The sequence below is a fragment of the Hyla sarda genome, chromosome 4 (assembly GCF_029499605.1).
Source record: "Hyla sarda isolate aHylSar1 chromosome 4, aHylSar1.hap1, whole genome shotgun sequence".
In the NCBI taxonomy this organism is placed as follows: Eukaryota; Metazoa; Chordata; class Amphibia; order Anura; family Hylidae; genus Hyla; species Hyla sarda.
In genome coordinates, this window is record NC_079192.1 from 326720652 (window position 1) to 326746917 (window position 26266).

At 43.1% G+C, this 26266-nt stretch overlaps 1 protein-coding gene across 5 annotated transcripts in view; it reads left to right on the plus strand.

Annotated features, from left to right (window-relative positions):
- The window catches only part of GRK6 (G protein-coupled receptor kinase 6), a 67242-nt gene extending 41908 nt beyond the window's left edge, over positions 1-25334 (plus strand). For 2 of the 5 annotated variants that reach the window (XM_056575011.1, XM_056575012.1), the window contains exons 8-16: positions 1287-1427; positions 4647-4837; positions 7786-7823; positions 8594-8683; positions 8760-8968; positions 16365-16502; positions 18611-18748; positions 18830-18964; positions 24882-25329. In XM_056575011.1, the coding sequence (XP_056430986.1) occupies positions 1287-1427; positions 4647-4837; positions 7786-7823; positions 8594-8683; positions 8760-8968; positions 16365-16502; positions 18611-18748; positions 18830-18964; positions 24882-24932 (1131 nt within the window). In that variant the 3' untranslated portion in view covers positions 24933-25329. Of the gene's footprint in view, positions 1-1286; positions 1428-4646; positions 4838-7785; positions 7824-8593; positions 8684-8759; positions 8969-16364; positions 16503-18610; positions 18749-18829; positions 18965-24881 lie in introns of all 5 variants that reach the window. The other 3 variants (XM_056575009.1, XM_056575008.1, XM_056575010.1) reach the window with 3 other exon arrangements.
- The last annotated feature ends 932 nt before the right edge of the window (positions 25335-26266 follow it).

The window sequence follows — 26266 nt, forward strand, 5'->3', positions numbered from 1 at the left end:
TTATTCATTGCACTTGTGTGAAAGCATTACATCAGTCCTGCTAGGAGCTAGTTCTCTATAGGAGTGAATGAAAAATATGTCGCTATGATTCCATTCCATGCATGTCATTACTGTAACTGGGTCAAGTGATCACTGACCACATTGTCTGACCCATAGAAAATCACAGCGTTTGTATCAGAGAAAGTAGTCAGTCCTGGGTCCCTTAAACCACAGGATGACATCATCACCAGATTGCTCCTACTGGCTCACAGAACCCTCCCCTTCCAGCTCTATCTGTATGCTGTTGCTATCTACGTGGGATCTGGATTTATAGTAGATATACATCTCCCCTGAAGCTGTGTTCACACATTGACTATCTTGCTGCATTTTTTATGTTTCTTGCATTGACTTTCACAAAATCCCGGCAAAAAGTGTGCTACTGTATGTTAGCGCAATAGTAAAATTCACTGTAAAAATGTGTCCTTTTTACCAGAATGTTTGAAAATTTAAGCAAATACTACCAAGTGCAGTACAAAAAAAGTGTGGAAAATGAATAAAAAATTCAACAGGCGAACACAAGGACTTGAAATCTCCCTTAAACACCTCAATTGTCAAATCCTTTTCACCTCATGGCAATATGTCTCTAAAAAGCACTTTGAAAAAGAAGAGGCATCATAACTGCACATAATGTGAATTAATCCCAACCCACTTTTAAGTCTAATCCGCTTAAATGGGTGGACACCAGTAGCCTATTTAGATGATCAGGTGCAGTGATCAAACTTTACACCCTCTTTCTCTCTACGTCTGTATTGCAGGGTTGTTCTTACCATGTTAGGCCCAGCTCAAAAGGTCAATTCAAAAGACAGGCTCAGGGGTCTTTGTTAGGCCCCCCCGCTGTCATGACATTGTATTTGCACTCCACAATCTCATCGCATCTATGCTATTGAGGGAGATATCCCCTCAATGCAAGTCTATGGCATTAAGGGGGAGTGGCCGTGACATCACGACCCCTGCAACCCCCATCCAGCATTTGGAACAAAATGTTCCGAATGCTGGGGTAGTGGAGTACCCCTTTAAATGGCAACCCAGTTGTTGCAGCACTGTGTCTGTCTGCTGTATGTTACACCTGCTACTGATTGCATAGGATCAGGTTCCGAACCTGCGCTGTCTCCACACTGTATTTTTCCGGGCTGCGCCTTACATGTACAGAGTGGGGAGAGTTAACCCCTCATGTATTGCTGTGATTGTGCCAGGGTATGAGAAAATATAAAATGCCTTTTTTAAATGATATGCTCTCTTTCCTCCAGGTCTGTGCCTGCCAAGTGCGAGCAACAGGGAAAATGTATGCTTGTAAGAAACTGGAGAAGAAGCGTATTAAAAAAAGGAAAGGAGAATCTATGGCTTTGAATGAGAAGCAGATCCTAGAGAAAGTGAACAGCAGGTTTGTAGTAAGTACAGATCCATCTGTAGGTCCAGGGGAGGGCAATAGTAGCGGGTTTGTACCTACCATCCTTGAATATTGGTCACATGGCTTTTAGTCTTCCTATACATTGTCGTACAAGCAGAGGATGTACTTACCTGAATGTATCTGGGTAGTATAAGGTTAATCCCTTCTTACCACTGCGATTTTTGCCAGTGTTTTATTTTTAGAGAGTTTGCTATAGGGATGTCCCGATACCATTTTTTTAATGTACCGATACTTTAATTCTAGTACTCGCCGATACTAAGTACAAGTACTTTTATTTTAAAGGGAATCTGACACCAGGGTGACCCGGTTTCTGGCGCTGTTTACCGTGCTGATATGTGGGTTCCTTGTTGTGTACAATGGAGGCGGCTGCTGTAGTCTGAGACAAGATTTCTATCTTCTCCATTGGACAGAACAGGGAATTTGCATTGGCGGCGAGGCTGATGTTCACATGGCGAGCAGCAGTAGAAACCCGGTCACCTACCTATAAATTCAAGTTAGTGCAGGTGCTGTAAGATTGTCTTTAATAGTAGGCAGTATCCCCTTGCTTAGCAGCAGCCTCCCTGTAGAACGCAAACCCCCTTTGTAGACAGCGCCCCCCCTTGTAGACAGCAGCCCCCCCCTTTAGACATTAGCAGGGCCCCCCTTTAGACATTAGTGGCACCCCCCCCCTATAGACCGCAGCCCCCACCCTTGTAGACAGCTTACCTGCGGTTGTCCTCTGTCGGGTGCTGCCGCTCTGCTGCCCCTTCCTCCCGTCAGCATCATGGCATTCTATGGAGGAGCATGTGACATACACGTCACTCTGCTTCCTCCGTAGCGTTACGCTGGGCGCAGTGGAGGAGTTGGAGTGACTTGTGTGTCACATGCTCCTCCAATGAACGCCATGATGTGGACGGGAGAACGGGGCAGCAGGTATCGGATTTGGTGTCGGGGACATTGAACAAGTCCCCGATACCATGGATATGGCTAGTATCGGCCCCGATATGGGTGGTATCGGACAGCCCTAGTTTGCTATGCAATATGAATGACATATATATACATACATAATCTAAGACCCTGGTAAGGGCATAAGGCCATCCTTCATACTAGATAGGGCCAGGGACTATTGATAGTATTCAGGATATTATGTTTCTTTCTATGTTACATGGGGGGATGAACTGATGGTGATCTGATGACAAGGAAAGTTTCCTTTTCCAGCCTCTTTCTAAAGAAAAGAAAAAAAAAAAGAGAATGTCCCTTTAAAGAGCACTTTGACCCTTGGTCACTCTTTTACAGTATACATATATACTACAAGGCCAATAGTGTGTATATTTCAGCCATAATCCATGTGCAGTTGACCCCTCTTTGTTTGATGGCTTTCCACTAGATATTGGAGTTTGTCGTCAGAAATGTGAATCCATTTAAGTGTGTTAGTGAGGTGAGGCACTAATGCTGGGCACTAAGGTGTCATAGGTGTCCCAATTCATCCCAAAAGTGTCTGATGGGACTGTGGTCTTTTATGAAGTTTGTCCTTAGGATTATATAAACTATTTAACAAAAATCCCGGTCTTGATGTGCATTGTAACAAACATCTGTGCAGCTTTCATCTTAGAGGGTCTTACTGACAGCCCGGTTCTGTATGGTGATGGGTACTCTGCTCTCTGCCACTAAAACAAGGAGCTGACATTGAGTGCGCTGTTACCCAAATGCAGAAGTGCTGCTTCTGCATTCTAGCATTTTGTATGGAACCCTATGATGTCCTAAATGACATCACATGGTTCCCTCTGCAGAGGGGGTTTTGGAGGGATTCTGAGGAAGCACAAAGGTACATTAGGGTACATTCACACTACAGAATCTAAAAGGGGGGGGGAAAGCTTAGGAAGTTTATCTTCAAAGTATTTATGTTGTACATTTCCAGTCTTGACACTGCAAATTGTGTGTGAATTTCGCCCCTAATTCACTGCAGCAGAACAATTCCACGTGGAATTCATGTCAAGAAATTAGAAATCTTCAACCTTTTGTAAAATTTTTCCATGATGCAGATTTTCAATGCATGGTTAAAAATTTCAATAAATGACCCAGGAAATTTTTATTTTTGCGCTTTAATTTTTTTCTCCTCTCCTAAGAGTCATAAAAAAAAAATCGTATGATTGCTCATACAGATCAATACACTACATATGTCCTGCATTGAACTATTAGACCTGCCCTCTGGAGCCACATAGGCCTAGGAAAGGCCACAGGCTGCTATGACAGGCTTAGGACAGCCATTTAAATGCCACTGACAGCTTAGACACATAAACAGTTAATAGCAGGATAAATAGGGGAAATACTGTTTTTATAAAAAAAATTCCCTTTAAATACAAAAAAGGAAGGTTTTTTATTTTTTATTTCCTGTTTTATTACCATATTTCCTAAATAAGAATTACAAATTAATATATGTTCCAATTTCTAGTAAGGAGAAGGCTGTATTTTAAATAAATAAAAAATAAATAGTTTTCAGAAAATCGTGTTGCCCATAATCCTTTTCATCATGATCTGCTGATATTATGCACTTTAATCATTTGTCTATGGAGGGCACTGTTGCTTAAAGGGGTACTCTGCCTCTAGACATCTTATCCCCTATCCAAGGATAGGGGATAAGATGTCTGATCGCAGGGATCCCACCGCTGGGACCCCCCGCGATCTCTCCTGCAGCCCCCGAGTCATCAGCTCTCCGTAGCTAGTTTTGCTCTGTGGCTGATGACTCACGATACAGGGACTGGCGGTTCGTGACATCATGGCTCTGCACCTCATGACATCAAGCCCCGCCCCCTTAATGCAAGTCTATGTGAGGGGGCGTGACTGTTACCACGCACCCTCTCATAGACTTGCATTAAGGGGGCAGGGTGTGATGTCATGAGGGGGCAAAGCCATGACATCACGACCCGCCGGCCCCTGTCATTAGCCACGTAGCTGGCGGGGGGGGGTTGCTGCAGGTAGGAGAGATCGCAGCTTTTTATCAACTTATCAACTGATGTAGATGTTCTTATAATGTGAAGGATATATATAGTATACTGGTTATCAGACTCCTCCTGCTCCTTTCTGCAGCACTAACCATCTGTGTACCCATATCACTGAGGTGCAGTACAGTGCCAGTTCTTACATGTGTTGTTTAGGCTGTATTATTTCTGCATGTGAACACGAGGAGTTGAATACTTTTCCTGTCCCATTTACACTGCAGGTCAGTCTGGCGTATGCATATGAGACCAAAGATGCTCTGTGTCTGGTGCTAACATTAATGAATGGAGGCGATCTGAAGTTTCACATATATCACATGGGAGAGGCTGGATTTGATCTGGAAAGAGCAGTGTTTTATGCTGCAGAAATCTGCTGCGGACTCCAGGATCTACATGAAGAGAGAATAGTCTATAGGTAATGGTTACATAGTGAATCACTTAAAGGGGTACTCTGTCCCTAGACATCTTATCGTGGGACCCCCGCGATCTCGGCTGCGGCACCCCAGACATTCAGTGCAGGGAGTGAACTTCGCTCCATGCCGGATGACTGCCGATGCGGGGCAGAGGCTCGTGACCTCACGGCCACGCCCCACTCGTGATGTCACGGCCATGCCCCCTCAATGCAAGTCTATGGGAAGGGGCGTGATGGCCTCCCATAGACTTCATTGCATTGAGGTGGCGGGTCGTGACGTCACGAACCTCCAGAGCTGCACTTGACCCCCGCAACCTCCCTGCTGCACCCAGCATTCATGTAGATTGTCGTGTGCAGCGCTGGAGGCTCGTGACGTCACTGCAAGGCCCCCTCAATGCAAGTCTATGGGATGGGATGTAACGTCACGAGCCTCCACCCCACATCGCCAGTCATCCGGCTCAGACCGAAGTTCGCTCCATGCACAGAATGTCTGGGGTGCCAAAGCCGAGATGGCGGGGGTCCCCAGCAGCGGGACCCCCGCGATCAGACATCTTATCCCCTATCCTTTGGTAAGGTGATAAGATGTCTAGGGGCAGAGTACCCCTTTAACCCCTTAAGGACCAGGCCCATTTTGGCCTTAAGGACCAGACCAATTTTATTTTTGCATTTTCGTTTTTTCCTCCTCACCTTCTAAAAATCATAACTCTCTTATATTTCCACCCACAGACCCATATAAGGGCTTGTTTTTTGCGTCACCAATTGTACTTTGTAATAACATCACTTATTTTACCATAAAATGTACGGCGCAACCAAACAAATATCACGCTGTACATTTTCCGGTGAAAATTCATGATTTCTTTATTCTGTGGGTCAATACAATTAAAATGATACCCATGTTATATTCTTTTCTATAATTGTACCCCTTTAAAAAAAAATCTCAAACCATTTTAACAAAATTAGTATGTTTGAAATTGCCCTATTTGGACCACCTATAACTTTCAAATTTTTCTGTATATGCGGCGGTATGAGGGCTCATTTTTTGCGCCATGATCTGTAGTTTTTATCAGTACCACTTTTGCTTAGGTTTTACTTTTTATAAATATTTTATTACTTTATTTGGGAATAAAATGTGACAAAAAAGCAGCAATTTTGGACTTTTCTTTATTTTTTTCCGTTTACGCCGTTCACCGTACGGGATGATTAACAATATATTTTAATAGTTCAGACTTTTACGCACGCGGCGATACCAAATATGTGTATTAATTATTTTCATTATGCTTTTTTGGGGGTAAAATGGGAAAAACGGACGTTTTACTTTTTTATTGGGGGAGGGGATTTTTCAAATTTTTTTAACTTTTTTATTTTACATTTTTACACTTTTTTTTAACACTTTTTATTTCCCCATAGGGGACTATTCATTGCAATCAGTTGATTGCTAATACTGTGCAGTGCTATGTATAGGACACAGCACTGCTCAGTATTATCGGTGATCTTCTGCTCTGGTCTGCTCGATCTCAGACCAGAGCAGAAGACCCCAGGAGACAGCCGGAGCCAGGTGAGGGGACCTCTGGCCGCCATGCTGGATGCTCGGATCGCCGCAGCAGCGCTGCGGGCGATCCGATTATCCGTGCAAAGTACCGCACTGCTGCAGATGCTGTGATCTGTATTGCAGCCGGGACCTGCCGGACATGACGCAAGCACCGCTCCGATGCTCGCGATCATGGTGGTGCGTAAATGTACGTCATGGTGCGTTAAGTACCACATCACCATGATGTACATTTACGTCCATTGTCGTTAAGGGGTTAAAATAGAGACACTTTCAGAAGCCCATTTTTAACACTTATAACACTTTTAATGCATTTTTACACTTTTCTTGTGTGGATTTTCAAAGTCTTATTGACTTTGATATCCTGCCCCAATATAGGTGACATTTTTTTTGTTTTTTAAATCAATTGGTGCTAGTACATTAAACAGATTTGTAAATTACTTCTATTTAAAAATCTTAACCCTTCCAGTACTTATCAGCTGCTGTATGCTCCACAGAAAGTTCTTTTCTTTTTTAAATTTCTTTTCTGTCTGACCACAGTGCTCTCTGCTGACACCCCTGCCTGTCTCAGGGCAAATCCCCATAGCAAACCTCTCCTGCTCTGGACAGTTCCTGACATAGACAGAGGTGTCAGCAAAGAGCACTGTGGTCAGACAGAAAAGAAATTTAAAAAGAAAAAAAACTTCCTCTGTAGTATACAGCAGCTGATAAGTACTGGAAGGATTAAGATTTTTGAATAGAAGTAATTTACAAATCTGTTTAAAGAATACCTGTCATCAAGTAAAACTTTTGCTATGTTATTCCTTATGTAATGTTATGCCTCTTTGCCATATATCCTCATTAAAAAAAAATCAATCTTTCCATCAGTTTTTTACCTTTGAAAAAGTGGACACTAGGGGTCTCTGATCTGTAGCGTTCAGCAGGCCCTGCATAGCCCTCGGACTTGTGCCGGACTGGCACAAGTCCGAACTCCGGAAGTGCTGGTGGGGTGGGACATGAGCGCAGCTCTGCATATCTCTCGCTCCCTGCCTGTCAATCATGCAGGCGAGAGCGAGCCCCTGCCGCAGAAGAAGCTCACAGGCAGAAAAAGAAAAAGTGCAAGGGACTCGGGATGAAGAGGGGAACAGACAAGTTGGTGGCAGGTACTCTTTAACTTTCTGGCACCAGTTGATTTAAAAAAAAAAATAGTTTTTCACCGGAGTACCCCTTTAATTACCACAGTTGATTTTAAATTAGCATTATAACTGTTGGCCCCCTCACATATTAGACATCTCCACTGCTTATAAACACAGGACACAAAGCTGATAAGGTTGATAAAAATGTTGTTGTGATAACTTCTTTGGTTTCTTTGTCAGTCAGCCGATTAAAGATTCTTTTTTTTTTTTTTTTTTTTTTTTTCTTTTAGGGATTTGAAACCAGAAAATATTTTGCTTGATGATCATGGTAAGAAGTTGTATACTGTATAGCACTACTTTACTCAACTTTACTCAGGATGAATGTTCTGACATACCATCATGATATTACATCATTAAAGGAAATGGTCACCAGTTCTCCCCCACTATAATCCAATACACCGGGTTATAGTGCGGGTGAACAGGAGACTGATGCGGGATCTCGGACTGCTATACCTACCTGCAGTCCGGCGCCCCGTTCCTCCAAAGGTCCCCATTCTTCCAGCACTCACTTGCGCTTTGAGACGGACCCGCCGGCTGGATTTAAATATTCATAAGCGCCGGTCACGTGAGCACTCGTGTCTACTGAGCGCTCACGTGACCGGCGCTTATGAATATTTAAATCTAGCTGGTGGGTCCACCTCAAAGCGCAAGTGAGTGCTGGAAGAAGGGGGACCTTTGGAGGAACGGGGCGCCGGACTGCAGGTAGGTATAGCAGTCCGAGATCCCGCATCGGTCTCCTGTTTACCCGCACTATAACCCGGTGTATCGGCTTATAGTGCAGGGAACTGGTGACCATTTTCCTTTAAAAACACAAAGATCTGAGCATTGATGTGAATGGTTACCTGCTTAGAATGTTGTGTCACAAATTTCCAGTAACAATAATCTCTTAGTGGTGCTAAATGTTCTGGAAATCAATGGCCGATGGGCTATGTCGATGTTATGTTCTGACATTTGTTTCTGATATGTCAAAATATCAATTATGGATAGATTGTACCGATGATTATCTGACTATCTGTGCTTTCTCTTCTGTTACTGGAGGACACATACGGATCTCTGATCTCGGACTTGCAGTGCACATACCAGAGGGCCAAACCATTAAAGGAAGAGTAGGCACCGTAGGATATATGGGTGAGTAAAGACACTGAAGCTTGGCGAGCAGGAAGACTTAGAAAGAATTCATATATCAGGCTTCTTTCTCCATTAGCACCAGAAGTGGTAAGGAACGAGCGCTACACATTCAGCCCTGACTGGTGGGCACTCGGGTGTCTACTGTATGAGATGATTGAAGGGCAGTCTCCATTCCAGCAGAGGAAGAGGAAGATAAAGCGAGAGGAAGTGGAGCGACTGGTTAAGGAGGGCCAAGAAGAATATTCTAGCAAGTTTTCAGCAGAGGCACGGTCTCTGTGTACTGTGGTGAGTACCTGGTAGTAGTTATTAGTCAGTCAGCATTTACCTGATTGTCCATCTTTCTGTAGTTCCTGACAAGGGATGTCCCAATATTGATATTGGTATCGGGACCGATACTGGACATTTGCACAAGTACCTGTACAATGTCCCCAATACCTATACAGCAGGTATCACGAACTTGCCCTGTGCTATGCAGATTGGGAACTTTGTAGCGCGTGTCATAGCCAGGAACTGTAGCTAATGCCAAACACCAACGATTGCGGTGATGTCAGCCGTTAACCCTTTAGACGCCGCGATCAAAGTTGATTGCGACGTCTAAAAGTCCTGAAGTTAACTGCCGGTGTAGCTCAGGGATGTTGATCGGGATCACTGCTGTGAAATCGCGGTGTCCTGATCAGCTGAGAGGATGGCTGGAGGTCCCTTACCGTGCTCCGTGCCATCTGATTGTTGCTCCTATACTGTTGCCGGCTATGGCAGGTAGTAGTAAAGGAGTGCCGATAACACCGATCAATACTATGCTATGGCAGAGCATTAATCAGTACATGCAATCTACAGATTGCATGTAATAGTCTATGGGGACTAAAAAATTGTGCAAAAAAGTGTAAAAATAAAATAATAATAAATGTGAATTAACCCCTTCCCTAATAAAAGTTTGAATTACCCCTCTCTTTTCAAAAAGTTTAAATAAAAAAACTTTTTTTAAATATAAAAAGCCCTTCCTCTAATAAAAACTAAAAATAAAGCCTTTTTCCCATTAAAAAAAATCAATAAATAAAAAAAACCCTGTCACATGACATTTTTAAAAGTATCAGTAATTGGTATCGGCAGTGCTTAAAAAATATGGGTACGCCTACCCGTTCTTAAAAAAATGGTATCGGGACGTGCCTACTCCTGACTACTACTCCCTTCGGTGCGTCCCATACTTAGTACCACCAACTGTTGGACTATTACTGTATATACTCGAGTATAAGTCAACCCGAATATAAGCCGAGGTCCCTAATTTCACCCCAAAAACCCAGGAAAAGTTATTGACTCGACTATAAGCCTAGGGTGGGAAATACATCATCCCCCTCTGTCATCATCCAGACCCCCGTCATTAACACCCCCGTCAACATCATCCCCCCATGTCATCATCCCCCCCTGTCATCATCCAGACCCCTGTCATCATCACCCTGTCATTTTCACCCCCGTCATCATCACCCCGTCGTCATCCCCCCCCCCCCGCCCTTCATCATCACCGCTTGTCAATCCCTTTCAGTGGTCTTCAACCTGCAGACCTCCAGATGTTGCAAAACTACAACTTCCAGCATGCCCGGACAGCCATAGGCTGTCCGGGCATGCTGGGAGTTGTTGTTTTGAAACATCTGGAGGTCCGCAGGTTGAAGACCACTGCGGCCTTCGTCATCATCCAGACCCCCCTTTAGTTTTCTACTCCCCTCCCCTTGGTGGGAAGGAAGGGTGAGCTGGTCCGGGCCATCTATACTGCAGGGACCGTCCGGTGGGGAGGGTTAGTCGTTCCAGGCTGTCCATTTACACCGGGAGGCCCTCTTCTCCGCTCCGGGCCGGCCCCGGCATAGTTACGTTGCCTTGACGATGATACACAGGGACGTTCATGCGCAGGTACGTCTGCTGCGCATGGACGTCCCTGTGCGTCGTTGTCAAGGCAACATCACTATGCCGGGGCCGGCCCGGAGCGGAGAAGAGGGCCTCCCGGTTAAAATGGACAGCCTGGAACGACTAACCCTCCCCACCGGACGGTCCCTGCAGCGTAAATGGCCCGGATCAGCTCACCCTTCCTTTCCCACCGAGGGGAGGTGAGTAGAAAACTAAAGGGGGGGGTCTGGATGATGACGAAGGCCGCAGTGGTCTTCAACCTGTGGACCTCCAGATGTTTCAAAACTACAACTCCCAGCATGCCCGGACAGCCAACGGAGAAGGGATTGACAGGCGGAGAGTTCACTCGAGTATAAGCCGAGGGGGGCGTTCTCAGCAAGAAAAATCGTGCTGAAAAACTCGGCTTATACTTGAGTATATACAGTACATGCACACTTTCATCACTGTGGACAGAACTAGGCTATATGCACTGTGTCAACATGACTCCATTGAGAACACTCTATCGCTGTGGTTTTTCTGTTAATGTTAGTTGAAAGCAAAAGTAAAAAGAAGTGTTCTTCCAAGTCACAAAGCAAACAGTGGCCTTATTCCTGCAGACTTATGGAGATTATTCTCTGAGTACAGAGAAATGTTCTCAGGCCTGGCATATTTATTTGCCTGTGATTAGTCAAGTAGCTGGGTTTGGTAAACGTCGGCAAGTGCCCAACCTCTACTGACAGGAAGCCAAATGTGCTTTATTTATTTCACTAGAAAACCACAAAAATAGGAAGACAATTGTGTAACCTTTAACTAGGTCAAGATCCATGTGACATATACTGTTACAGTCTTCAGGTTAAAGGGGTACCCCGGTGCAAAACAATCAACTGGTGCCAGAAAGTTATACAGATTTGTAAATTACTTTTATTTAAAAATCTTAATCCTTTCAGTACTTATCAGCTGCTGTATACTACAGAGATAGTTAGTTATTTTCTTTTAAAATGTATTTTCAGTCTGTCCACAGTGCTCTCTGCTGACACCTTTGTTCATGTCAGGAACTGTCCAGAGTAGGAGCAAATCCCCATAGCAAACCTATCCTGCTCCAGGCTGTCCCTGACACGGACAGAGGTGTCAGTAGAGAGCACTGTGGACAGACAGAAAAGAAATTCAAAAAGAAAAGAACTTTCTCTATAGTATACAGCAGCTGAAAAGTACTTGAAGGATTAAGATTTTTTTAATAGAAGTAATTTACAAATCTATTTAATTTTCTGGCACCAGTTGATTAAAAATAAATAGTTTTCCACTGGAGTACCCCTTTAATCATTTTTATAGTGACTGTTGAATAGTTACTAACCCTATACCGCTAGTATACTGAACATCCGTGTGCCATCGTGCATTCATTTGTTATGCTGGCACATTTATTAAAAGAATTGGCCACTTACCATTCACCACTTGTCCATTGGCCAATGTATGCCAGCCCATCCAGGAGAATAGGGATGAGCCCCGGTATTAGAATCTGACCATGGTTAAAAGTGATGTTGTTTTTTTTTAATCTCATGCCAACCCCTTTATTGCTATCTCTGCACGGATCTTAGTAAATTATACATCGTCTTAATCTGGATCACCCGCACTATAAGCCTGTGTATTTAGGTTAGTGACGGTGATACTGCTGTCAAATTCCCTTTAAAAAGAACTCTGCTCTAATGATAGCCTAGGCTACACTATATAAGCAGAGTTTCCCAACCAGGGTGCCTTCAGCTGTTGCAAAACTACAATTCCCGGTATGCTGGGAGTTGTAGTTTTGCAACAGCTGAAGGCACCCTGGTTGGGAAACTCTGCATTAGAGAATAATGTAGAGGTTCCTTGTGCTTACCTATTTTAGCGGATGTGCCAGGCATTAGTTTGCAGCCATGCTAATTGCACTTCCATCACAAAAATGATTTACTAATGCTGCCTACATTTTGAATATAGAGGGTGTTTAGTTTTATCACTGCACTTGAACATCTACTTAAGCTGCTGGTGCTTAATTTCAATCCGATGACCTGATTAAATGGGTTGAGGTCGGTTCACAATATGTGCATTTTTTTTTTTTTTTTTTTTTTTTATTAAAGGGGTAGTCCGGTGGAAAACTTATTTTTATTTTTTTTTATCAATTGGTGCCAGAAAGTTAAACAGATTTGTAAATTACTTCTATAAAAAAATCTTAATCCTTCCAGTACTTATTAGCTGCTGAATACTACAGAGGAAATTCTTTTCTTTTTGGAACACAGTGCCCTCTGCTGAATCACGAGCACAGTGCTCTCTGCTGACATCTCTGTCCATTTTAGGAACTGTCCAGAGCAGCATATGTTTGCTATGGGAATTTTCTCCTACTCTGGACAGTTCTTAAAATGGACAGAGATGTCAGCAGAGAGCACTGTGCTTGTGATGTCAGCAGAGAGCTCTGTGTTCCAAAAATAAAATAATTTCCTCTGTAGTATTCAGCAGCTAATAAGTACTGGAAGGATTAAGATTTTTTTATAGAAGTAATTTACAAATCTGTTTAACTTTCTGGCACCAGTTGATTTAAAAAAAAAAAAACGTTTTCCACTGGAGTACCCCTTTAATATTGCAATGTATAGGGAAGTATTGCCATGAGGCAAAAAAAGATTTTGCTTTGAAATTTAGCTTGATGATTTGATGTCTTAAAGCTTTATTTACACATTCAATTTTTACTGCATTTTTCATACATTTTACTACATTTTGTGTGTTTTTGCTGCATTTGTACAAAATCTCTGTAAAAAATGATGCCTTTTACCAACGTTTGCACAATTGTGATAAAATAGCAACATTTTTGCAGCGATTTTGGAAACATCACAACTAAAATATGCAACATGTAAATACAACCTCAGGAGATGTGTGTAACTATTATACAGTGGTCCCTCAAGTTACAATATTAATCGGTTCCAGGACGACCATTGTATGTTGAAACCATTGTATGTTGAGACCATAACTCTATGGAAACCTGGTAATTGGTTCTGAAGCCCTCAAAATGTCACCAAAAATAGGAAAAGGTGAGGATTAAAGAAAAATAAGCAGATAACTAATACAGATAAAGTAAGTTCTTACATATAAAAGAGCTTTTTCATGGTCCTGTACAGTACATACAGTGTCCCCAACAGGGATGCCATCAGAAATTTTGGGGCCCTTTACATGACTCAAGGCCTGGGGCCCCCCTCCCGTGGCCCATCACCAAATCTGCCCCAGTGCCACCCCCTCACCCCCGCCCCCCCCCCCTCCCCCCGCTATTGTACCCATTATCTATGAAAAAAAATTTCAAAACACAGGAAAAGAAAAACAAGAACCCATTAGAAGCAGTCCAAATAGAAGCAGCACCTCCAGTAATGATACACAGTAGTGATGGGTGCAGACACACTAAAATCTCGGCTCTCCAGTTTTCCACAATAGAACAAATAGATGCAGCGCACCAATATACGTGGAAAAGTGTGTGGTTTATTCCATGATACAGCAGACAACGTTTTGGTGACCTCATACCACCATTCTCAAGTGTGCGGTGACCGAAGCTTTGTCTGTAGCATCATGGAATAAACCACAAATTGTTCCACATATATTGGTTTGCTGCATCTATTTGTTCTATTGTGGAGAACTGGAGAGCCAAGGTTCTTGTGTGAACTACTGTGTATCATTACTGGAGGTGGTGCTTTTATTTGGACTGTAGATAGAGAGATAGATATGAGACAGATATAAGATAGATAGATAGATAGATAGATAGATAGATAGATAGATAGATAGATCGATTGATAGATACGGCCCGCAGCCAGTCCTGGCATCTAGTGAGTATAGGCCCTAAATAAATAAATAGATAGATATAAATGTTTTCCAAATAGGGTGCCTCCAGCTCCTCCAGCCAAAGGCATGCAGGGAGTTGTAGTTTTGCAACAGCTGGAGCAATCCTGGATGAGAAACAATGAGATTTAGGTAAGTAAACACTATCTCACTGTTTCTCAACCAGGGTGCCTCCAGCTGTTGCATGAGATAGTGCCTATTTACCTCCCAGGAAACACAAAGCATGTGCCGTGGAGCAGGGGCGGACATTGAGAGCAGAGGGCCCCTGTGCAAAGAATGTGCCTGCCCCCTCCCCCCATAAAAAAAATTAAAATAAAGTACTATGCCATAAAATTGCACTGCAGCTCACATTAATCTGCAGCATTACGTAGGCAGAAGTTCCCCCACATTAGGTAGCATAGTTTCCCCACATTAGGTAACATGGTTTCCCCTACATTCGGTAGCATGGTTTCCCCACATTAGGTAACATAGTTTCCCCACATTAGGTAGCATAGTTTCCCCACATTAGGTAGCATAGATTCCCCACATTAGGTAGCATAGATTCCCCACATTAGGTAGCATAGATTCCCCACATTAGGTAGCATAGTTTCCCCACATTAGGTAGCATAGTTTCCCCACATTAGGTAGCAAAGTTTCCCCACATTAGGTAGCATAGTTTCCCCACATTAGATAGCATAGCCCACCCCAACACACAGACAGACACACAGATGCATACACACAGTAAGCGGCGGCGGCGGCGCCCCCCTAACAAGCTGGGCCCCTGTGCAGCTGAACCAGCTGCACAGGCGATATGTCCGCCCTCTCTGCTCTCCTCCTCCCCTGATATTACAGGGCCTGCATGTTGCAGGTTAAAAGAGAAAAAGTCTCTGGCAGTGGCCCTCTGTCTACCCCTGGAAGCAGGAGACCGCTTTAAACAGCAATCTCCTGCTTCTGTGCTTTTGCTGCAGGCTGCTGCAGAGCGGTGCAGCTGGGGCCCGGGCCCCCTGGGAGCTCGGGACCCTTAGTGGAGTACTGGCTTAACCCCTCTGATGGCGGCCCTGGTCCCCAAAAACAATAAATTGGAGCCAGCCTCACCTGGTGTTCAAAGGATCAGCTAACCCTGGCACAGGTAGAGAGTCGTACAGAACATGTAATACCTCCCTGTACTGTAGGGGGCGCTACCAGACAGCCAGTCAGTGCGTGCACTTCAGTAATACAGGTGTTTTACCAGTGAAATGTCCATTCTGATTGGTCAGTTCTTCTGGCCATTAACCTGTTTCGCAGATCTGGACTGTCCGTAGCATTGTATGCTGAGTCTGGTTTCAAGTTACAATGGTCCAGAAAAGACCATTGTATGATGAAACTATTGTATGTTGAGGCCATTGTAAGTTGAGGGGTCACTGTATATTGGATCCCATAGAGAGAGACAGCTGGGAGGAGAGGGGTCAGAAAGATAGCAGGAGCAATTGGATAGTGCCATTCTGTAGTTCACAGGAAGTCAGCTGACCCAGGACTGATCACTTACGCGCTGCAATTTTCTGTGGGTCAGACTGGTGATCACATGACATGAATAAAACAAACATGTTGACACAGCTGTGCAAGAATAAGATGGCGGGAAGAAGTGCACGCCCAGTGTGTTCTCTCCTAGCTCTGTGTCATGTAACCAAGACAGTCTCATAACTCAAGTCTACATGACTGCTCACCTAGACACAGAGCAGAGAGGAAACACTCAGACCCTGACCAATTAAAAACGTTGGACATTTTCTTCTATGACTACGGAGTCCTCCAGAGAAGGAGCCCCTCATATAGAGTGGCTCTCTGTATATAGGGGAATCCCAGGTATAAAGAGCCCCTTTAAATGAGACCTTAGTTAATTTTTATTTATTTATTTTTTTTGGAATGACCTTCAATGATGTGTACATGAAAGGCATAAAGTATACGCATACTCCACTGAATGTGTTTTTTTTTTCTTATACTCTTTCCACAGTTACTATGTAAAGACCCAGAGCAACGATTAGGGTGTTGTGGTCAAGGCGCCAAAGAGGTGAAAGAACATGAACTTTTTAAACATATAAATTTCAAGAGGCTTGAAGCGGGGATTCTAGAACCGCCATTCAAACCAGATGTAAGATTGTCAATCTAATATGTTACCTTAACTGTAAAGGATGAAAATGCTTCAGGTCCTTATTCTTAGCCATGGGTACTGTGTTTTAAGGTGTTGCCTTTGCAGGCTCTCTTTTAGGATGTACCTTGACAACTTTTGATTTAGGGTGCACTTTAGCTGATTTTGATATAGGGGCACCATGACCAGAGCGGGAGGTAACAAATCATTACACAATTTTGCTTTAGTGTAAAGCATGAAGATTCTCAAGTACACCGTAACACTGTAAACAACACCAGTATTCTAGTAGGGCCACCATTGGGGAGAACAGTTTCTCTAAATGGGACTTGAATGTGTTGTCTATTTGTACCTGGTTATAAAGGAAGTGATTCATTTAATAGCTATATACTCTGTTTCCCCGAAAATAAGACATACCCATAAAATAAGCCATAGCAGAATTTCTAAGCATTGTCATTAAATAAGCCATACCCTGAAAATAAGACCTAGTGGTAGGCGTGGCTAAGCGTACCGGTGCAGAGCAGTAAAGAAGACTGGCAGCCCTTCTCATCTGCCCCATCGTGACAGCTTCTATCTCGGAGGTGACCGAAGAGGTGCCCGCAGCCCCATCAACAAGATTGGCACCCCCTGTGAAGTCCCGGTCCTTCTGTTCATGCTGCCAGTTGCAACTTAGAGGGAGACAGAAAGTGAAAGTAAAAGTCTCCTCAGTGAAGTGAGGAACAGAAAGTTCTGCTTTGTGGGTCCTCAGCGGGAGGAATAAAGCTGTGGCTGCCGTTTTATTCAGCACTGTGGGTCTCTCTCACCCAGCACCAACCAGCAACAGTCTGTGGGTCTCTGTATTGTTGTACCATACTTAATAAAAATAAGACATCCCCTGAAAATAAGCCATAGTGTGTCTTCTTGAGGAAAATTAAATATAAGGCAGTGGCCCAGATTTATCAAACTGTGTGAGAGAAAAAGTGGAGTGATTTTTCCATAACAACCAATCAGAGCTCAGCTAACAAGCTCTTGTAAAGTGAAAGCTGAGCTGTGATTGGTTGCTGTGGGAAAATCACTCCACTTCTTCTCTCACACAGTTTGATAAATCTGGGCCAGTGTCTTATTTTCGGGGAAACACGGTAGTGGGCATTTTGTGTACATGTAGATGTAATCTTATATTTACAGTATATTTTTCATGCTGAAAATGCCCCCCTCGGCTTATACTCGAGTGAACTGTGAGGTGTGGCTTAGCTGTGAGGGGATGGTCCGGGCCGTCCATCTTCGGCCATCTATGCTGCAGGGACCGTCCGGTGGGGATGGTTAGTCGTTCCGGGCTGTCCATCTTCACCGGGAGGCCCTCTTCTCTGCTCCAGACAGGCCCCGGACTAGTAACGCTGCATTGACGCCACCGCGCAGGGACGTTCATGCGCAGGGATGTCACTGCGTGTCGTCGTCAAGGCAACGTCACTAGTCCGTGGCCGGCCCAGAGCGGAGAAGCGGGCCTCCTGGTGAAGATGGCCAGCCCGGAACGGCTAACCCTCCCCACCGGACGGTCCCTGCAGCATAGATGGCCAAAGATGGACGGCAGAACCAGCTCACCCTTCCTTCCCACCGAGAAACTGCAGACGTGAGTAGAAAACAAAAGGGGGGTCTGGATGATGACAAAGGCCACAGTGGTCTTCAACCTGCGGACCTCCAGATGTTGCAAAACTACAACTCCCAGCATGCCCGGACAGCCATCGGCTGTCCGGGCATGCTGGGAGTTGTAGTTTTGCAACATCTGGTGGTCTGCAGGTTGAAGACCACTGAAAGGGATTGACAGGAGGTGAGGATGAAGGGGGGGATGATGACGAGGGGGATGATGACGAGGGGGATGATGACGAGGGGGATGAGGACGGGGTGATAATGACAGGGGTGTTAATGACGTGGGTCTGGATGATGACAGGGGGGATGATGACATGGGGGGATGATGTATTTCCCCCCCTAGGCTTATAGTCGAGTCAATAACTTTTCCTATGTTTTTGGGGTGAAATTAGGGTCCTCGGCTTATATTCGGAACGGCTAATACTCAAGTATATACGGTACTTTCTATATAACTATTTGTATAATTATTTGTTAATATAACTTTTCTTCAGCCTCAGGCAATATACTGCAAAGATGTTCTGGATATAGAGCAGTTCTCGACAGTAAAAGGTGTGGAGATTGAGCAGACAGACAGTGACTTTTATCGCAAGTTTGCCACTGGATGTGTGCCTATACCCTGGCAGAATGAGGTAGGTTGTGAGCAAGTGGGATATGATAAGATCCAAAGAAAAACACACACTGAATATATGTTTATGCATCTCCCGTTGTAGATGATAGAGACAGACTGCTTTGCGGAACTGAGTAACATTCCCCTGGATGGATCTGTCCCACCAGATCTGGACTGGAGGGGTCTACCTTCACCGGAACCAAAAAAGGGGCTGCTGCAACGATTCTTCAGCAGGCAGGTAATAAGGAAAGTCACTATCATGGTAATATGCAACATAATGACTTCCCGACATTTAGAATGTGCTGGAATGTTATCATTTCTTATTTATTTTTCTGTATTTAGATGTCTATTTGGAGTCTGTAGAATTATAACTCTATACTGTTATATGGCTGTAATGCAGCCTCTTTGCTTTGCTTTGATATTCTTTACAAATAGTACAAAGTAAAGAAAGTTAGATGTACAATGATTTCCAAAAATAAATGCAACCAAACTCTCAGGCAGGTATGTAAATGATTACAGGTGGTCCGATTATACACTGGTTCTTGCCACAAGAGGGCGTAAAAGTGCTACCATTGACAGCCAATATCATAGCCATTCTTTTTCAGTAGTGATTAAAACGAAAAAAAAAAAAAAAACTGGACAGCTACAGACTGGACCAGTATTGTCTTTAGGCTCCTTTCACACTGCCCTTTGTGCCCGGCAGTGTGATGGCTGTTAGAAGATAGAGGGAGAAAAATTTGTGCTTGCAACGTCTTCTTCTCCCGCTATCTTATGGCGGAATAACGGCAGCAATAACGGACGTCAGAGAATCCCATTCAAGTGAATGGGATTCCCTGTGCCCGTTATGTCTCCCGTTAGGCTCCGTTACAAAGATGGACGTTAATGGAAAAAAAAAAGAGCCCTCAACGTCCGTTTGGTCACCCCTAGTAGTGATACGAGGGACACTTACAGCTCAGCGATATGTGCTGGACATCCTGCAGCCACATGTGTCGCCTTTCATGGCAGAACTTGCATCTGGCATTTTTCTGCAGGATAACGTGCTTCCCAGGAAGTTTGCAAATCTTCCTTGGCCTGGCTGGTCTCAGATTTATCACCAGTCAAGCATTTATAGTGAGACAGCTTTGACAACCTACAAGTGTGCAGGATCTGCAGGCCTGTGGGCAAATGTGCCACAGCATGCCATATGAAACCTGTATGCCTCCATGCCCAACCTTAAAGGGGTACTCTGCTGCCCCAGCATTCAAAACATTTGGTTCCGAACGCTGGGTACGGGCTGCGGGGGTCGTGACGTCTCGGCCACGCCCCCTCAATGCAAGTCTATGGGAGCCGCAATGCAAGTCTATGGCAGCCGCCACGCCCCCTCCCAGACTTGCATTGAGGGGGCGAGGCCGAGACATCACAACCCCCGCACCCAGCGTTTGAAACTAAATGTTCTGAATGCTGGGGCACCATAGTACCCCTTTAACTCATCATGTATGCAAGCTAGAGGGGGACCAACAGGGTACAAGAGCCTCCTTCGATTGATCCGTTTTCCTCAGTTTTCCTTTTGCTCTAATATTTTAATCGCTAAATCTGGATTCACATATGTCCGGCATGAACCCAGCCTAAAACTCAACTGAACTGATGCTACAATGGGCATTAGTTGTAATCAGTTGCTTAGCATCCGGTGTCCATTATTTCTAAATGCCGGACAGAGAAACGCAGCAAGCTATATTCCCCTGTCCGGTGCCAGTCCAGCGAGTCCAACCATCTGGCACGTACTTTATACAATCTCTAAATGTATTATGAGAAATTCACAATATACAGTCATGGTAAATGTTGGCCCCCCCTGAAATTTTTCTTGAAAATGAAGTATTTCTCACAGAAAAGGATTGCAGTAACACATGTTCTGCTATACACATGTTTATTCCCTTTGTGTGTATTGGAACTAAACCAAAAAAGGAGGAAAAAAAGCAAATTGGACATAATGTCACACCAGACTCCAAAAACGGTCTGGACAAAATTATTGGCACCCATTCAAAATTGTGGAAAAATAAGATTGTTTCAAGCATGTGATGCTCCTTTAACCCCTTAAGGACGCAGGACGTAAATGTACGTCCTGGTGAGGTGGTACTTAACGCACCAGGACGTACATTTACGTCCTAAGCATAACCGCGGGCATCGGAGCGATGCCCGTGTCATGCGCGGCTGATCCCGGCTGCTAATCGCAGCCAGGGACCCGCCGGCAATGGCCGACGCCCGCGATCTCGCGGGCGTCCGCCATTAACCCCTCAGGTGCCGGGATCAATACAGATCCCGGCATCTGCGGGAGTTCGCGATTAAAATGAACGATCGGATCGCCCGCAGCGCTGCTGCGGGGATCCGATCATTCATAACGCCGCACGGAGGTCCCCTCACCTTCCTCCGTGCGGCTCCCGGCGTCTCCTGCTCTGGTCTGTGATCGAGCAGACCAGAGCAGGAGATGACCGATAATACTGATCTGTTCTATGTCCCATACATAGAACAGATCAGTATTAGCAATCATGGTATTGCTATGAATAGTCCCCTATGGGGACTATTCAAGTGTAAAAAAAAATGTAAAAAAATGTAAAAGTAAAAGTAAAAAAAAAGTGAAAAATCCCCTCCCCCAATAAAAAAGTAAAACGTCCGTTTTTTCCTATTTTACCCCCAAAAAGCGTAAAAAACATTTTTTATAGACATATTTGGTATCGCCGCGTGCGTAAATGTCCGAACTATTAAAATAAAATGTTAATGATCCCGTACGGTGAACGGCGTGAACGAAAAAATTTTTAAAAAGTCCAAAATTCCTACTTTTTTAATACATTTTATAAAAAAAAAAATTATAAAAAATGTATTAAAAGTTTTTTATATACAAATGTGGTATCAAAAAAAAGTACAGATCATGGCGCATAAAATGAGCCCCCATACCGCCGCTTATACTGAAAAATAAAAAAGTTATAGGTCATCAAAATAAAGGGATTATAAACGTACTAATTTGGTTAAAAAGTTTGTGATTTTTTTTAAGCGCAACAATAATATAAAAGTATATAATAATGGGTATCATTTTAATCGTATTGACCCTCAGAATAAAGAACACATGTCATTTTTACCAGAAATTGTACGGCGTGAAAACAAAACCTTCCAAAATTAGCAAAATTGCGTTTTTCGTTTTAATTTCCCCACAAAAATAGTGTTTTTTGGTTGCGCCATACATTTTATGATATAATGAGTGATGTCATTACAAAGGACAACTGGTCACGCAAAAAATAAGCCCTCATACTAGTCTGTGGATGAAAATATAAAAGAGTTATGATTTTTAGAAGGCGAGGAGGAAAAAATGAAAACGTAAAAATTAAATTGTCTGAGTCCTTAAGGCCAAAATGGGCTGAGTCCTTAAGGGGTTAAACTCACATGGGGATAAGTAGCAGGTGTGGACAATATAAAAAATGAAAGCAGATAAAAAGGAGAGAAGTTCACTTAGTCTTTGCATTGTCTGTCTGTGTGTGCTACACTAAGCATGGACAACAGAAAGAGGAGAAGAGAACTGTCTGAGGACTTGAGAACCAAAATTGTGGAAAAATATCAACAACCTCAATGTTACAAGTCCATCTCCAGAGATATAGATTTGCCTTTGTCCACAGTGCGCAACGCTTTTTGGTAAAGCACATCATTCTACTGTTTACCAAAAATGGAATGAGGCCTACAAAGAAAAGAACACAGTACCTACAGTGAAATCTGGTGGAGGTTCAATGATGTTTTGGGGTTGTTTTGCTGCCTCTGGCACTGGGTGCCTTGAATGTGTACAAAGAATCATCAAATCTGAGGATTACCAATGGATTTTGGGTTGCACTGTACAGCCCAGTCTCAGAAAGCTGGGTTTGTGTCCAAGATCTTGGGGACAATGACTCCAAACATACGTCAAAAATCACCCAGAAATGGATGGCAACAAAGTGCTGGAGAGTCTTGAAGTGGCAGCAATAAGTCCAGATTTAAATCCCATTGAACACCTGTGGAGGGATCTTAAATTTGCTGTTGGGAAAAGGCGCCTTCCAATAAGAGAGACCTGGAGCAGTTTGCAAAGGAAGAGTGGTCCAACATTCCGGCTGAGAGGTGTAAGAAGCTTATTGATGGTTATAGGAAGCGACTGATTTCAGATATTTTTTTCAAAGTGTGTGCAACCAAATTTTATGGGTGCCAATAATTTAGTCCAGACCATTTTTGAAGTTTGGTGTGACATTATGTCCAATTTGCTTTTTTTCCTCCCTTTTTTGATTTAGTTCCAATACACACAAAGGGAATAAACATGTGTATAGCAAAACATGTGTTACTTCAATCCTTTTCTGTGAAAAATACTTTTCTAGAAAAATTTCAGGGGTGCCAACATTTATGGCCATGACTGTAAATAACAGAGAGACAAAGAGAAGCAAACACTTTGGAGCATGTTACATTGTGCACATTTCAACCAAAGCAAAGTTTGGCTCTGGTTCAATCTCAAGCCACAAATTGACTAATGGTTTTCATCATATTCTCATTACTTTACAGTTTAGCAATGAATACAGTTTTTTCAGTTCTGCCATTTCATGCATACTGCATAACATTGCAATAATTTATGAGGAGTCAGGAAACATACAGTTACGTCCGCTCTCTCTGCACCACAGATTTCAATAAGAACTCTGTGGTTACATTCTTTGCCACTTCTCATACTAACTCCTTCTGACATTGTTGAATTATAATGACACATGACGCACATCTTCTTAAAGCCGTTTCTAGGTCCTCCTAAATGACCGCGTGATTGAATGGACTCATAAAAACGATGTATTTTTTTCCCTATAGAGTTAGAGTTCTCTCAGCAGTCATCCCCTTTCCATATGTGGTATGACATATAGATGGTATAGAAGGGAGCCCCAACATGTAAATCCCTCCAGTAGTGGAGAGAGATCTGCTAAAAAAAAGAGCATTACCTACACCACTGCTGTGTATTACATGGTCACATATTAATTTAAAATTTCAAGTGGTATAACCTACTGCATTTTACAGTAGTGTCTGCTGTAGGGAAACATATGTCTAGATGCATTATTTATGACCTAGTTGAAGGATTGTATAGTAAAGTAGCAATCTTTGCAGGTGATACTAAGCTATGTAAAGTGGTTACCACGATAGAGGACAGTGCACTGTTACAAATGGATCTGGATAGGTTGGAGGTTTGGGCTGAGAAGTGGCAGATGAGGTTCAACACTGATAAATGTAAGGTTATGATTATGTATTAAATGGGAAAATACTGGGGATGACCAAAATGGAAAAGGACTTAGGAATTTTAGTCGAGTAAATTTACCTGTAGCGACCTGTAGCATGTGTCAGGCAGCTGCTGCCAAGGCAAATAAAATCATAGGGTGCATCAATAGGGGCATAGATGCCCACGACAAGGAAATAATTCTACCGCTGTACAAATCACTAGTCAGACCACACATAGAATACTGTGTACAGTACTGGGCACCAGTGTACAAGAAAGATATAGTGGAGCTGGAGAGGGTTCAAAGTTAATACGGGGAATAGGAGGACTACAGTACCCAGAAAGATTATCAGAATTAGGGTTATTTAGTTTAGAAAAAAGAAGGCTTAGGGGAGACCTAATAACTATGTATAAATATATCAGGGGACAGTACAGAGATCTCTCCCATGATCGTTTTATACCCAGGACTGTATCTATAACAAGGGGGCAGCCTCTACGGCTGTATAAGGTTTCTACACAGACGGGATTCTTTACTGTGAGAGCATTGAGAATATGGAACTCTCTGCCAGATGTCATGGAGAACTCAATAAAAAGTTCATAAGAGGCCTAGATACATTTTTGGAGAGTAATAACGTTACAGGTAGGTAATGCATATTAGATTCATAGGGACAGAATGTTGATCCAGGGATTTATTCCAATTGCCATATATGGAGGCGCAAAGGAATTTTTTCTCTATCGGGTAAAAGGCATCAGCATTGTAAGGGCTTTTGGCTTTCTCTGGATCTACATAGTAGGGATATACATTCGTTTTAACTTGATGGAAATTTGTCTATTATTCAACCTTTAAATATATTACCATGTAATTATTTTACATCTATATATGACTTTCCCTTCAAACCTGTCCTATCTGTGCTTTATTTTCCAGGACTGTTGTGGCAATTGCAGCGACAGTGATGATGAGCCAACTCGCCTATAGCCCTGATGGGACAGAAGAACTGAACCAGTTTACACTTTTTTTTGCACATTTATTGGCCCACACTTTCCTCGCAGAGCGGCATTACAACACTGTGCTCTCTATTGTGCCTCAATCGTCTTGTAAAGAAAACATGTTAACTATAATATTGTAATGTATAAATTATGATCTATAAATATAGGAATGTATATTTTCCAGGTTTCGCCTCCACCACCTTCAGTAACTCCTTTCCTTGCTGCCATAGGCCAATGGACTGTTCAGGCCTCTCAGGAAGGACTGGCCAATGGAAATCCCACAACGTCAATGTCCTCCTTTCTTTCTATAATTGTCCTAAGAGATGTTTTTATTTTGTTGAAGAAAATGTATTTTTTTTTTACATATAAATATATATATAAATATAAATATATATATATATATATATATATATATATATATATATATATATATATATATATATAAACTGTAGAGAGGAATATGTAGATTACTAAATGCTATGTCCTTCCCCAGAGTAGTTTAAGAAGTAGTAAATGAAAGTTATAGACAAAACAAATGTGAAACAATCACATAACTGGCTAAAGTTACTGGCCCAATGGCTGCTGAGTGTCCACTCCAGACTTACTGCAATTCTCCTAATCTGATTGGTCAGCATTGTCATTGGGACATTTGTGGAAACTGCATTGAAGTCAATGTGGACTCGGTTATGGATCAAACATTTTAGGTGTAGATCAAGACATTGGGGGAGATGTATAAAAACCGGTGTAGAAGAAGAGTGGTGCAGTTGCCCATAGCAACCAATCAGATTGCTTCTATTATATTTATAAAGGCCTCTGAAAAAATGAAAGTAGCAGTCTGGTTGCTATGGGCAACTGCACGACTATTTCTCTACACAGGTTTTGATAAATCTTCCTCATTGTACCTATACAAGTGGTGAAGTAGAAGGGCAGGAGATGCTGGGCAGAAAATTGTAGATCTCCTCTTCTAAGGCTGCATTCACATCTCGATTTTGCAATACGGTTCCCGTACCAGTTTTTTTTGTAAAAAAACGTATGTCTAAAAAAACCAGACTGAACCGTATACGGTTTGAAAATGGATGCCCGGTTGCATACGGTTTAAAAAGTTAAAAAGCGGATACGGTTTTATGTTTGTCTTTAATTAAATAAAGTTCTTCTTGTTCTATTTGTGGGAAGAACTTTCGGCGTGCACTGCGCATGTGCAAACTACAAAACCGTATTGTGCAAACCGAATGGAACGGTACGCATATACGGTTCAGTACAGTTCCCATAGACCACCATTTAAAAAAATATGTATACGGGTTGTATCCGGTTTTTCACCCGGAC